Here is a 14,663-nt window from a genome sequence, read left to right as displayed (position 1 = left end):
AGATCAGCTGTTAACCTTATGAGGATTCCCTTGTGTGTTATTTGTTGTTTTTCCCTTGCTGCTTTTAATATTTTTTCTTTGTATTTAATTTTTGATAGTTTGACTAATATGTGTCTTGGCATGTTTCTCCTTGGATTTGTCCTGTATGGGACTCTCTGAGCTTCCTGGACTTGATTGACTATTTCCTTTCCCATATTAGGGAAGTTTTCAACTATAATCTGTTCAAATATGTACTCAGTCCCTTTCTTTTTCTATTCTTCCTCTGTGACCGCTATAATTCAAATGTTGGTGCATTTAATCTTGTCCCAGAGGTCTCTAAGACTGTCCTCAATTCTTTTAATTCTTTTTTCTTTATTCTTCTCTGTGGTAGTTATTTCCACTATTTTATCTTCCAGGTCACTTATCCATTCTTCTACCTCAGTTATTCTGTTGATTGCTTCTAGAGAATTTTTAAATTCATTTATTGTGCTGTTCATCGTTGGTTTTTTGCTCTTTAGTTCCTCTAGGTCCTTGTTAAACATTTCTTGTATTTTCTCCATTCTATTTCAAAGATTTTGGATCATCTTTACTGTCATTACTCTGAATTCTTTTTGAGGTAGACTGCCTATTTCCTCTTCAGTAGTTTGGACTGGTGGGTTTTTTCCTTGCTCCTTCATCTGCTCTGTGTTTTCTGTCTTCTCAATTTTCTTAAGTTACTGTGTTTGGGGTCTCCTTTTCGCCATCTGCAGGTTTGTAGTTCCCATTGTTTTTGGTGTCTGCCCCCAGTGGGTAAGGTTGGTTCAGTGGGTGGAGGGGACTGGTGCCTGTGTTCTGGTGGATGAGGCTGCTTCTTGTCTTTCTGTGGGCAGGACCCCATCTGGTGGTGTGTTTTGGGGTATCTGTGACCTTATTGTGATTTTAGGCAGCCTCTCTGCTAGTGGGTGGGGTTGTGTTCCTGTTTTGCTAGTTGTTTGGCATAGGATGTCCAGCACTGGAGCTTGCTGGTCGTTGAGTGCAGCTGGGTCTTAGTGTTGAGATGGAGATCTCTGGGAGAGCTTTCACCGTTTGATATTACGTGGAGCCAGGAGGTCTCTAATAGACCAATATCCTGAACTCGGCTCTCCCTCGTCAGAGGTACAGGCCTGACACCCGGCTGGAGCACCAAGACCCTGTCAACCACACAGCTTTTGGGAAGCCTGAGGTCTTCTGCCAGCGTTCAGTAGGTGTTCTGTAGGAGTTGTTCCACATATAGATGTATTTCTGATGTATTTGTGGGGAGGAAGGTGATCTCCATGTCTTACTCCTCCTCCATCTTGAAGGTCTCCTCTAGAGTTTGGTATTTTAAAGGAAAATATGAAATTTTCTTCAAAGTCAAAATATTATATAAGTAGGAAAAAAATTAAATATTAAGTGACATCATCTGAAACTTGCCTTTTGGATAAAATTTCATTGTATGTGCTATCACAGGTACTACCAATGTACATCACTTGACATATAACAGTAGTTTTTCTTGCATCTATTACTTTAATGCCACTACTTAAGCTGTGACTTCCTAATTTAAAACAGTTTAAACGAGTACATGCCATTTGCTATCTCTGTTCCTTTTCTTTGAACTTTGTCAGGTGTATTTCTCTGCCTTCTGTGAAATCCCCTTTGTTAGCGTTGTCCCATGAGAATGGTCTGCACGCTTCCCTAATGGATTCTAAGGGCAAAGACAAAAGGGAGGAGAACAGCAAGCTTCCTGATTGGTCTTTCTTCATGGTGGATATTACAGATTTAATTGCGTGAGCCTAAGAACATGCTGCGTCTTGTGGTTCCTGCCTTCCTCCTTCTCCGTTTTTACATCCACTTTTGTTAGGAAAGTCTGTGCGTCTCCTGTATGGTGGGATTCTAGCATTGAAATAATTTGCGTGGTCTGTATCCATTTATGGCCGTAAGAACCACTTGGAATTTTTATTTCAGTGGTGAAAATAGACAGATTTAAGAGGCATGATTTTAAAATGCTTCTATTTTGAGATTATCTCCTTGATTCTTGCTTCATGAAGATGATGAAGCTGGAGTAAAGCACTGCACATTGAATTTAGACATTTATTTGACTGTGAATAAACTGTACACTATAAACTATAAACTGTGAGTCATTGTACTTACAGATCTGGACTCAACAGAAAAATGGGTCCAGTGTTTCAGCAGCCAGTTCACAGAAGAGGAATTCCAGTAAACATACGAAAAGGTGTTCATCCTCACTTGTAATCAGGAAGATGTAAATTCAAATCATTTTATACCCATAAAATTAGCAAAAATTTGTAAGTGTGATATCAAATTTTGGCAAGGATGTAGAAAAATGGGAAGTTTCAAGCCTATTGTGGAAATGTAAACTGGTGGAAACACTTTGGAAAACAGTTTAGTGTCATTTTAAAGATATACATTTTCTAAAATCCAGAAATTTCAGTTCTTGATGATCACAGGCAGACTTCAGAGACATTGTGGGTTCAGTTTCAGACCACTGCAATGAAGTCAATATCTCAATAAAGCAAGTCACACAGATTTTTTTGGTTTCTGAGTGCATATAAAAGTTATGTTTACACTGTACCCCAGTCTACTAAGTGTGCAATAGCATTCTGTCTAGAAAAACTATATACGTTAGTGAAGAAATGCTTTATTGCTAAAAAATGCTAACCATCATCTGAGGCTTCAGTGAGTTGTAGTAGTAACATCAAAGATCACTGACCATAGACCACCATAACAAATATAATCATAATGAACAAGTTTGAAATATTATGAGAATTACCAAATGTGGCACAAAGACACAAAGTGAGCAAATGTTAGAAAAATGGCATCGATAGACTTGCTTGACACAGGGTTTCCACAGACCTTCAGTTTGTAAAAAACACATTATCTGCTAAGTGTGATGAAACGAGATGTGCCTGTATGCTATAGGGAAATTCTTGCTCATATTTACTAGGTAACATGCATAAGAATGTAGCATCATTTATAGCAGCCCAGAGAAACCTGAAAACAACTTAAATATCCTTCAGTAAAATTTGAGGTTGAGGGAAGTCAGAACCTCTACTATTTTGGAGGGAAAAGCATAGGTCACTACATTTTTTAGAATAGCAGCTTTCAGAATAATTATTTCTTGATGGCATTGCTTGTCTCAAAAATGAAAAAAAAAAAATGCAGGTAGGTCTTCATCTGTAGTGACAGACAGGACAGCACTGCTGAGGACGTGAAAGGGAGAAGCCAAATTGTGCAGCCCTCGGGATGGGTGCTTGACTCTGCAGCCGGTGCCTTGCCTGCTTGGGTATCTCTCAGGAGGCCTGGTCTCAACTCCGTGGCAGTTACTCCTGACACAGGGCTATGAAAGCATTTGGTTTTGTAACCAGGGGCCTGGTTAGGGGGGCTGGCCTTGGCCTTGCTGCTTTTCGAAGGTACACGTGGACCCTGGCCTGAGAAAGTTGGTAAGATGTGGCAGCAGAGGCATGTTGGACTGTTTTGATGAATTAACGTCATTCATCATACGGGATTTTTTAAAGTGTGCTACAGTTGTTTATTGATTTTTCTGGATGCTAAATGGCTTAATACTTTCCTGCAGGAGGAACAGCTGAAATCTCACGAGAGCAAGCTGAGGCAGATAACCACAGAGCTAGCCGAGCACCGCTCCTACCCACCTGACAAGAAGGTTAAAGCCAAGGAGGTGGATGAGTACAAACTCAAAGATCACTATCTGGAGTTTGAGGTGTGTTGAACCTAAATGTAATAATTGCCTGTACCTGAGCTACTTTATGATTTTTTCCATGAGGCAGGTTTTTTTTATACTTACTGTAACTGTGGGCAATGTACCTTGACCCTGCCTCTCCCTGGGGAGCTCTGTGCAGGGTCTAGGTCATGGTGGCCCCTCATGTTCATGGTTCTGTTTAAGCGTCAAACAAGCATCAAGGAATAATTGGCAGTTTATGCACTTAAAAGCAAATAGCCTGCCTGTCGGAATAGCAGGTGCTGGCTGCAAGACAAAAAAACAACAAGTAGATGGACATGCCAGGGTGGGCAGCTGCTTTCTCTGTTTCTGCACCTCTTCCAACACAGTCTTAGTCAGAAAAAGTACCGCAGAGGAAATGAGCTACAGGGCGACATGATGCCTTTTCCTGCTGCTAGGCAACAGATGCATTTTTCCTCTTACCACTCACTGCCCTTCACAAGGAGGCTAGTTGTGCACATCCATATACTATAGCAAGTGTGGTCACTAAAAGGGATTGGGAGGATCCATAAACTCTGGAAAGACAGAAAATTTAAAAGCAAGTTGAAAGCAGTATAAATAGTAAATATTACCTTTGGCTAAATTTTCTCCCAAGTTAGCATCAGGGTTATGCAGGATCCTCTGACTCTCCCCCTTCAGTTGCCACTTTAAGACACTTAAAGTATCTCTTTTTTTAAGTTGATAGCCTGTAGTCCAAAATGAAGAACAATTATCTTTAAGTTATTTACAGTCTTTTTCTGTTGAGTGTGTTGAATCCATCTTTAACTATTCTTTTTCATTGTAGCTCTAGTCTATTCTACTTATTCATCTCCTTCTTTCCCATCTTACAATCATGTTTCTTCCTTGGGCTTGAAATGTAGCATCATCTGAGCACCCTCACCCTGGCCCCTGCCATCCCCCAGGATCTGATCAGGAGCCAGATCCCAGTGCTCTGCCTCTGCGATGTCCCTCCTGTCCCTTGCTTGCCACCGGTGTTGCTTTTATGCCTCTCTGCCCAAGTGCTGGGTTTTCATGTCTCACCTGAGCCTGGCGGCTGCTTCCTGTCATCAGTTCATCCTGCATGCTCCTGTCAGTTAGTTTTCTAAGGCATGCTTCTGCTCGACAGCTGCCCTTGATTTTCCCCACAATTTACCTTCAGATAAAGTCCAATCCTTAGTCTGAGAGGATTTGGGTTCCTTCTGCCTTTCCACAACACGGGTCTTCCCACCACAACCTCCATGTATATCAGTCACATTTCTGCCCACTCTCCTCTCTCCAAACACGCTTTTTATGCCTTTGTTCATCTACTTTATTCTGCCCCAAATGCTCTTCCCCTTATTTCATTTCTGAAAATGCTGTTCATCTTCCAAGATGCAGCCCAAATCCCTCCTACGAAAAGCCTGCTCTAAATCTGCTGGTTACCGTCCTGCACGGTGACTCCTGTTATGGTGATTTCAGGAAGTCTTTGTATCTATGGCTTCCGCGCCAAGGCTGTGAGCCCTTGGAGTGCAGGGGCCTCAGGTCCATTTCTAATCTCTGCTCTGTGCTTGCTTTTGGGCTGCACAGGATTTCATGGAAGCTTTTAAAAGTCTTTTTCTGAGTTATAAAATTTCTGTTACAAAATGTAACATTTGGTCCCCTGCAGGTCCGTGTACTAGTTTTCTTCATGGTTAATCAGGTCCTTGCTCTGGGCAGATGAAGAAAGATCTTTCTTTTATTAAAGGAGAAAGTTTATTAGCTAAAACTTTGGAAGCCTTACCAGCAAAAGACTTGAAAAAATACCTTTTAAGAAACTAAGCAGCTCATCTCTCCCCACACTTGTTCATTCTTGGGAGATGGGAGTTCTCAAAAATCAATCACAATTCTTCACACGTCTGGAGTGGCTTTCAGCTGTAGGCCCTTTTAGTTTCACATGTGCTAATTAAATTTCCCAGCACCTCAGGCCCCTGCTGCCAGCTCTCAACACCTTGCCCTGAGCCCTTGGCTCAAAGGCTACAAGTCTCTTCCCAGGAGGCAGGGGCGGTGGCAGGACCATAGAAAGGATGCCACTGCTAGAAGCACTCCCTGCTTTTGCATCCACTGTGGTGCCCCTTTTCTGAAAATGTAACCCAGCAAAAGCTGGCATTTTCATTTCCTGACATGAACTTAGACCAACCTCTGTGGAGATAAGTCTTGCTTTGATCAAATTATCACATCAGGGTTTCCCTGGTGGTGCAGTGGTGGAGAGTCCGCCTGCCAATGCAGGGGACACGGGCTTGTGCCCCGGTCCGGGAGGATTCCACATGCTGCGGAGCGGCTGGGCCCATAAGCCATGGCCGCTGAGCCTGCGCGTCCGGAGCCTGTGCTCCGCAACGGGAGAGGCCACAACAGTGAGAGGCCCGCGTACCGCCAAAAAAAAAAAAAAAAAAAGAAAAATTGTCACATCAAGGAGCCTGAAGATTGCATTCAAGGACTTTGGCTCATTAAAATCTTCTTATATGGTAATATGTCAGGCATGCTGGATTGTCTGTCAAACTGTGTTGACCTGTGTCACCAGAAAGGCAGACGGGCACCTCACTTCATAGAGGTTATCTCAAAAATTTTTTGTAATCTTTTTTTTTTTAAGTGAATCATTATTTTTCACTAACTTAAAATTGAAGTACTATATCTTTCGGGGTCCACTTTGCTGTTATTTCAGCCACCAGAATTTGTCTTGTGTGTGTGCCTTAGAGAGGCTCTGCAGAGAATTCAGTGCTTGGCTTTTTACAGCCTTCCCTAGCAGGCTGCTCTATTTCCTGAACAGGAGGTCTGAGTGTTACTGACCGTCCCATGTACTTTGTTCATTGCTCTATCCCAGCTTCTGGAATATGGACTGAGTGCTTGATACATATTTGTTGAGTGAATAGATAGAATTTTGTTATTGAGTATAAAAGATAACATCAGAGGAAATGGTTCCCCGAGAAACCTTAGTAGCTCCCCTGAAAACTAATGTGATAAGCAGACAGCAGTGTCTGCAGTTCATTGTGACCTCAGATGGGCAGTGACAGGAAGGGGAGCTTGAATCCCATCTGCATCCTTGTCACCAGGGAAGAACACAGGCAGGAGCCTCTTCTCTCACCTGTTCCTGTAGTAAAGGGACTCGCTGTGGTTTCAGAGCAGTTCTTGTAATTTTTACATCTTGGTAAGAAAAACACCTTTATTTTGTTAGAATATTAAGCTGTTGGTAATAACACTGGGGTTGTTTCTAACTTAATGTGTTTCAGTTATTTATATTCCAAGTTGCTTTCAGTACAAACAGTTCTTCGTAGTGCGCCAAATTCACAGCTCTTTCTACGACTTAGAAATTCTCCAAACCCTGACTGACAGTAACTGATTAGAAACTCTGGTAAATAAGAAGGTTCAGTGGTTGTTTTTTGTTTGTTTGATTTTTGTTTGTTTGTTTTAACATCTTTATTGGAGTCTAATTGCTTTACAATGGTGTGTTAGTTTCTGCTTTATAACAAAGTGAATCAGTAATACATATATCCCCATATCTCTTCCCTCTTGCATCTCCCTCCCTCTCACCCTCCCTATCCCACCCCTCTAGGTGGTCACAAAGCACAGAGCTGATCTCCCTGTGCTATGCGGCTGCTTTCCACTAGCTATCTATTTTACATTTGGTAGTGTATATATGTCCATGGCACTCTCTCATTTTGTCCCAGCTTACCCTTCCCCCACTCCGTGTCCTCAAGTCCATTCTCCTGTTTGTTTGTTTTTGAAGTCTATAAAAAGTCTACAGAGAACAAGGAGACTTCCATCAATCTCAGCCTTAGCCTGTAAGGATATTCACTATTACTGTAAGCAGCAAACTCCCCTCAGAATGGCTGTTAGTTGACCAAGTTCATGCCTGTCTCTCTTTATTGTGTATTCATAGCGGGTGGGGAGGGGTGGCATTGCTTTGTTTTTGATTGAATTGGTTCCCCCAAGCTGTGGCTGTTACTGGTTTAGAAGAGTTCGTGTGGAGTCTGATCTCAGTTTTGAAAGGGTTGTTAGGCATCATAAGTCTGTGTAAGAAACTCGCCATCATTTCCCAGTTTCAAAAAATAAATATCAGAAATGGCCTCACTTCCTTATAACTTATTTCTACTTTATTCAGTTCCCTTTTCACTTAAAAATGTTTAACTGATCTCCATCTTCCTAGTACATTAGGAAATTTATCAGGATGTGGGACAGGTGGGTGGTTTGTGTCACATATAAAAACTTACAAAGCTCCAGCCACTCGAAGCACAGTAGGCTGGGCTGTGCCCGATACTCCTGGGCCCTTTAAGAAACAGCCCTTGCTAGCAGTGTACTTGGCCCCAGAAATTTGTCTTTATGTCTCTTTAGCAGTTAAAGTGAAGATACTGTTTGATCCAGGATGTTTTTCATGTGACATTTAAGATGTTTTCAGTGGCATAAGTTATTAATTCTTAGACCTGAGTAGGGAAAGGGAGACCATAGCAACCCAAATCTGTGAGAAGCGTGACTGGGCTGTAAGAGGTTTGCTTACAGGAGGGAGGGATTCCTGAGGGCAGGCTAACAGAGGCTCCCGGGTTCACTGCAGAGCCAGGGCAAACCTGGTGGGCAGCACCAGACCAGTGCATTTCATGGGCCAGCAGACCTAAGGTCAGAATGTTTTCTTTGGCCATCGCAGTGCTGGATTTGTTTTCACTGAGATTTGAATGCATTTAGGGAAGACCTACAGGGCCCTCCCCACCACCCCTTAGTATATCAAGCCTAGCAGGCATCCACATTTGTGTTGCTGGCCTGGCCCCTGGGGGCGGTTCAGTTTGCCATCCCTGTACAGAGGCTGCAGACGGTTGGATATGCTTTGTGTCTTAGATCTTTGAACATGGGCTTTGGAATCAACTGTCTCTTTGTGGTGAGAAAATGGATACTTCCAGGTACATGTGTTCTCAGGTTCCAATCCAGCAGGAAAAGAAGTCCACGTCCCTGATGGCTCTACCCAGATGCAGAATAAGTCCCCTTGGCTGAATGGGCTAGAAATCAGCCACGTGCCCACTCCTGAATTTCAACCTGGAGTAGCACATGCTTATGGCTTAAGGCAGGCAGGGCCCACACGAACCACATGGCTGGAAGCTCAATTTTAGAAACAACAAATGTCCATTCTAGTAAGACATGTAAATCTCTTGGGACGGAATATTTTAAATCTAGGAAATCTAGGGCATCCTTGAGGCGTGATGCATCTTTTTCTGAATTTCTAATTTTTGGTGGCATGTAAAATGGCGCGATTCCTTCTGAAATTGATGTATTTGAAATAAGAGCACATTCCATACAGTGCCGTTCAGGAAATTCAAAGCATCTCATATCAAGGACGCACGTAATATGAATTTCTGGGTGTAAGCCCTCAGTTTTATCGTTGGGCTATTTGCTGCACGGTGGGTAGGTGGTGGTTTGATGTATTTCTTTTTGAACAGATTCTCTGCTTGTGATCTTAGCCCTGCCCCCTCAGATTGCTCAGTCTTTGTCAACATCAGATAAATAATTTTCATGTGACGGTCCACTTTTTCTCTCACAGGAGAAGCGCAAGGGCATATTTCAGCGCACTGCCAGCCGCCACAAGGCTAATCCATCTCTGAAACAAGACAATCTAGCTGTTAATTTGTGAGTCGCCTTGTTTGTAAAAGTACAGAGATAGCTGTGATCACCATCTTTCTCCCTAGCGAAGGGAGAGTCTCAGTTGAAGGAGAGTCTCAGTCTCACTTGAAGAAGAGTCTCAGTCTCAGTAACAGGGTCTAGCCTGGAATCCAGCACTGTCTCCTTTATAGAAAACATCACAGAGGTGATCCCTGGTCTGGATCTGAGAAGCTAAGATGTGGCAGGTTAATAGAATTCTTGGGGAAGTTTAGGAATTTTCTTTTTCTAATAGAAGACTAAGTGTTAGAGTCTAGAGACCCAGGTTCAGCATCTGCCCAGGCATACAAGTCCAGTTAACTACAGAGACAGGAGTCTTGATTGCCGTTTGGAGTTGCATTTTGTATGACACAACGAGCGAGGTCTGCAGAGCGCTGGATTTTCATCTGTAAAAGATGATGCACGCTTCTGAAGGGAGGAGAAGCTTAGCAGCAGGATCCTTTGAATCACATTTTAAACAGATGATTGAGAAGCAGAACAAACAGCCAGTCACAGGACCCACAGTGACTCTGTCCCTAAATCCCTCCTTACACCTGAAATGTCTGCTCTGAGGAGGGTCACTGCTTTGGGTGAATGTACTGTCTGCCAGAAAAGGGAAAATACTTGCAATTATAAAATAGTAAAATTAGGAAAAGGGATGGACTGGAAGTTAGGAGGCCACTTTAGTCTCATCCTTGATGTGTTTGGTACTAGTTATCCTCTCTGGACCTCAGTTTCTGGTGGAGATGAGATGGGATTGGGTGAACTAACCTATAAGGTCGCCTCCAACTCTTTATTTTTGATGCGAGATACATACTAACAGCAAATAGTTTATTAGATTAACTCACTCTCATGATGATCCCTAAGAGTGTTCTTAAACGTAAAACAAGAATAGTTCAATTTGGGGATATCAGGGGATCTGGACCAGCTCTGTCCAATAGAGATATAGTGCAAACCACATATATAATTTTAAATTTTCTAGTAGCTACACTTAAAAATAAAAGGAAACTGGTAGAATTAATTGTAATAAGATTTTTCAACTTAACACAATATGTCCAAAATGTTATCCTTTCTACATGTAATCACTATAAAATATTAAGATATTTGATGCTCTTTTCTTCCTAAGTCTTCAAACTTTAGTATACCTTTACACTTAGGGCACATCTCGGTGTAAGGTGGCCACATTGCACGTGCTCAGGAACCACCTGAGGCAGTGGCTCCTGTGCTGCTCAGTCCCCCTAAAAGCCAGCTGGGACTGGGAGGCCTGGTCACAAGTCGGGTGCAGGTTTCACGCATAATGGAAGATGTGCAGCTGTTGTGCACCGTAGGACTCTACAGTAGTTTGTGGACGGTGTCGCTTCTGTCTAGCTGCCTGTGCTGTGCCTGTTGTTTACTGTTTTGATTGTTACTTCTGGGTGGGGATTCAGTAAAGAAGAGGCCCACCTGGTGTGAGTGCTGTCACCACAGTGACTTGTGAGAAGGCAGTGCCCCTTCAGTCTCCCCACAAAGCTATTCTCATGCAAATAGTGTGAGCGGCCTCCTTCGCAATTCCCTTGGACTTTTTGGTAAGTGACCCTCCCATCCGTTTTTTTGCAGACTGCTGGTACTGTCCGCCCTTTCCTGTGCTAACTCTGTTTTTTTCTTTTTACCCAGAATACTTTATCTCTGCCTAACTACTTTAGGTTTCTTCCTACTACTTTCCATAAGAATCTGTATGCTTTTGATGTAAGAGTTTTAAAAACTTGTGTGCTTGAGCCCCTCCTCTGAGATGCAGAGGCTTGTTGGAGCAGGCTACTGCGGTTCTTTAGGTGTATCTAGTTCAGAATTACTCATATGCAAAAATCCTATGTTTGTACTAGCCTTCTCAGTACAGCCCTCACTGGAAGGCTGGAAGCAGGTCCCCCGGTCATGGACTTCTTGCAGGAGCACCTGTCTGCCTGGACAGCTCCTGGAGGTGTGGCTCATGTGCACGAGGGACACGTCCGGGCCTCTCACCTCAACCGGAGGTTTCCTGCCTGACTGGGTCTGGCCTTTGGCCAGTTTGTGGACAGAGTCAACCACAGCTGGTTTCCCATGTGCCTTCCCCTCCCCGGACCAGCACTGCGTCTTCATCCATGTGTCACGCTTCCCTCCTTAGAGAGTCCTGGGAAGTTTATAGCTGCCCCTCATTCTGCCACTTGTGGAGCCTGAGACTGGAGGGGGCGAGGGACTTGCTGAGGCCTGGTCGCTCAGTGTTCTGACTCCACGGGTCAAAGATACTTTACCAAGACAGGCTCAGAATTGGACACAGACCTGGTGAGATGGAAGAGAGATATTTGAACTGGGCCTGCAGAAGGTGCAAAACTGCTTTGAGCTCAAAATCAATCAATATATCTTAGGTATGAAGTGTCCTGGGAAGTCAGTGGGGAAGGTAGTTTACCTTCAAAGCTTCCTCAAATCCTACTTTAAAAATTTCCTAGAAAGACTGACCTGTCCCCTTATGACAGGCGTTGGCGTTTTGGGACCTGTGCACGTGACAGGCCAGACGCCACAAAGAATCCCGAGAGCGTATTTCTGAGAGAAAGTGTGTGTGACTTTAGGGAATCCCAGTACAGCCAGAAGCACAAACTAAATATAAACCAAGGATTAAGAGTGTGGCCTGTAGGTGTTTCCCTGGTGGCACAGTGGTTGAGAGTCTGCCTGCCGATGCAGGGAACATGGGTTCGTGCCCCAGTCCGGGAAGATCCCACATGCTGCGGAGCGTCTAGGCCCATGAGCCATGGCTGCTGAGCCTGTGCGTCCAGAGCCTGTGGTCCGCAACGGGAGAGGCCACGACAGTGAGAGGCCTGCGTACCGGAAAAAAAAAAAAAGAGTGTGGCCTGTATAAGAATGTTGTCATAACAAACTAAAATTTTGTTTTAGATGTGAGTTCCCTAAGGAAAAACTTAGTGAGAGACAAACTTTTATCCCATAGGAGTTAAATTTAGCCTCTTATCCAGATAAGTAGTATTTCTCTAGCTCAGATTACTTATCTTGGGTATGTAGAAACTTGACTTCACATCTCTGTGTTTCAAAGGACAATTTTTTTTCCATTAAACTTTTTAATCCCATTGATTCAGAGTTAATTTTCTTTTTCCAGTTAATTTTACACTCAGCTATTGTCAAAACCCTCATGCAAGGCCACGCTGGGCAGGGCCCCCAGAGCCAGGAGCCTGGTGCATGGCAGGTCTGCAGGACTGACCCATGGCTAGGTGGGAACTGGACAATTCTTGAGTTTTCCACCTAGAAAACAAACTGTGTTCTGTTTTCTAAGTGAGCTTTGTGGACTTTTAAATTGAGAATTTCGCATTTAATTTCTAAGAAGAGAAAAAAAATCTGGGTACTAATACAGACTGGGTTTATAGAAAGGGTTTCGAGAGCTGGAGAAACAAAGTGTGAAGAGTGAGAAAGGCAGCAGCATTTTAAAAATTAGCTCTCAGAATTGGGAACGCTCTCCTTGACACCGAAGTCCTGTTCTTCTCCACAAAGGTGTTGCAAAGGGAAAAGCACTGCAGGGGATCTGCCTGCCTGGGCCTGGCAGCTGGGGGCCCTGGGAGGGACAAGCACAACAGGGGTGGCCATTGAGCCCTCGCTGCTCCCTGAAGGGCCTGTGGGAGCTCTGGGGGCAGAGACCAGACGCCTTAGGAGCATCAGACCAGGACCACAGGATGGAGACAAAGACACGTTCAAAATGCTTTCTGCAGACCCAGTGCTTTTTGTCCGTACTAGAGTTTTTTGACCTCTTCTGCTTACATTATTATTATGAGTAAGCTTTTTATTTTTGTTTTGTTTTTAATTGAAGTCACAAAGTTCATTTAGAGAGCAGTCGAGCCAAAAGGTAGACTGAAATAAAACAATAGAATTCACACTGCCTCAGGTTTTCCCAGAAAGCCACGAATACAAACTATACAACCTAAAAATGTGTGTATTTGCTATATTTTGGTAGTGGGTTACCATTACATGCAGAAGCCTGATAGGGGAATGGCATAGGGAAAAGACGTTAAAATTTCCTTTTAAAAATGTAAGTCCTAGCATAGCTTTCAGATAAGAACTTATAGAAAGCTCTGTTTTTAATGTATTGCTTTCTTAAGTTAGCAGGTAGCGGAGGGTGAGCCAGCCGGGCAAGGAGAAAGTCTGCAAGTCAATTCTGCATCGTCCTATAGAATGCAGAGTGGAGATGAGCAGTTTCTTCCAGAGCTCCTTGTTTTGTTGGCTTGTTTTAATTGTTTTGGTTTGTTTCTTTGTTTTCCAATATAGCGATCTAGGAGTAAAAAGTGTTTTGCTATGTACATGACATTATTGGTGTTCTTCTCCTTTCATTTTAAGCTGGCCTTTTACCCTTCCTGCCTGAGAAGGGGAAATGTCGGGAGGAAATGTATTCAGGACTTGATTGCTGGTGCAGTGAGGTCTGAAGGCAAATGGCAGCGCTAAGTTAGAATTGCCGTTGCAGTTTTCTTTTCATTTAGGCTGTTACTATTGTATTCATGTATCAGAGGTCAAAAGGAGATAGTGTTATATTAAATGAAATGAAAAATGGTATGCAGAACTCATACTCAAAAAAAAGAAACTGCTCCATCAGATGTGGATGTGATTAAACTTCTTTTCAAATAATAACAATACTCAGGACTTTTTTTTTTTTTAGCACTTAACATTCAACCTAAGCCACAGCTTACTTGGCCTTGGATACTGTATTGTTTTGTTCCTCTCTAGTAAGCATTGCTGCTAGTGAAAGGGATATTTTTCCTACATGTTTGAGAAGTATTCTTACAGGTGATTAAAGACCAACTTAATAAATTAACTTTGCAAAACAATGTAGTAAGGAGGGTACAGAGTGAATAAACAACTTGATTTTAGGAGAAAAAGAAGCCATTAAGCATTTGAATTGCCTTTGGCTCTCAGTGGTCACAGAAGGTTTTATGGAAAGCGCAAATCTTACGAAGGAAATTAAGGGAGAGAGCTTGCTGAATGGACAAAGCCACAAAAGCAGTGTTCAGATTCTTCTCTGCAGAGAGTAGCCACTGAGCTTGGATTTGGTAAAATCCCATCTCAATTTTCTGATAGTGGGATCAGCTCACACAGTTATACTGCTATGAATCTATTCATACTGTTGGAGAATCTCTGAGCAAGGAAGCTGAGCATACAGCTCTGAAATTTTTAAGAATTGATCTGAGAATGAATCCACAGAGACTACGACAAAACCTGTAATAACGGGGCTTCCCTGGTGGCACAGTGGTTAAGAATCCGCCTGCCAATGCAAGGGACACGGGTTTGAGCCCTGGTCCGGGAAGATCCCACATGCCAC

At 43.1% G+C, this 14,663-nt stretch overlaps 1 protein-coding gene across 3 annotated transcripts in view; it reads left to right on the top strand.

Moving 5' to 3' along the window:
• PSD3 (pleckstrin and Sec7 domain containing 3) overlaps positions 1-14,663 on the top strand; it is a 566,767-nt gene that overhangs the window by 542,893 nt on the left and 9,211 nt on the right. For all 3 annotated transcript variants that reach the window (XM_065900035.1, XM_065900036.1, XM_065900037.1), the window contains one exon: positions 3,572-3,715. In XM_065900035.1, the coding sequence (XP_065756107.1) occupies positions 3,572-3,715 (144 nt within the window). The remainder of the gene's footprint in view (positions 1-3,571; positions 3,716-14,663) is intronic.

Source organism: Phocoena phocoena, chromosome 21, assembly GCF_963924675.1.
Source record: "Phocoena phocoena chromosome 21, mPhoPho1.1, whole genome shotgun sequence".
NCBI lineage: Eukaryota > Metazoa > Chordata > Mammalia > Artiodactyla > Phocoenidae > Phocoena > Phocoena phocoena.
This window is presented reverse-complemented; position numbering and strand designations above follow the sequence as displayed.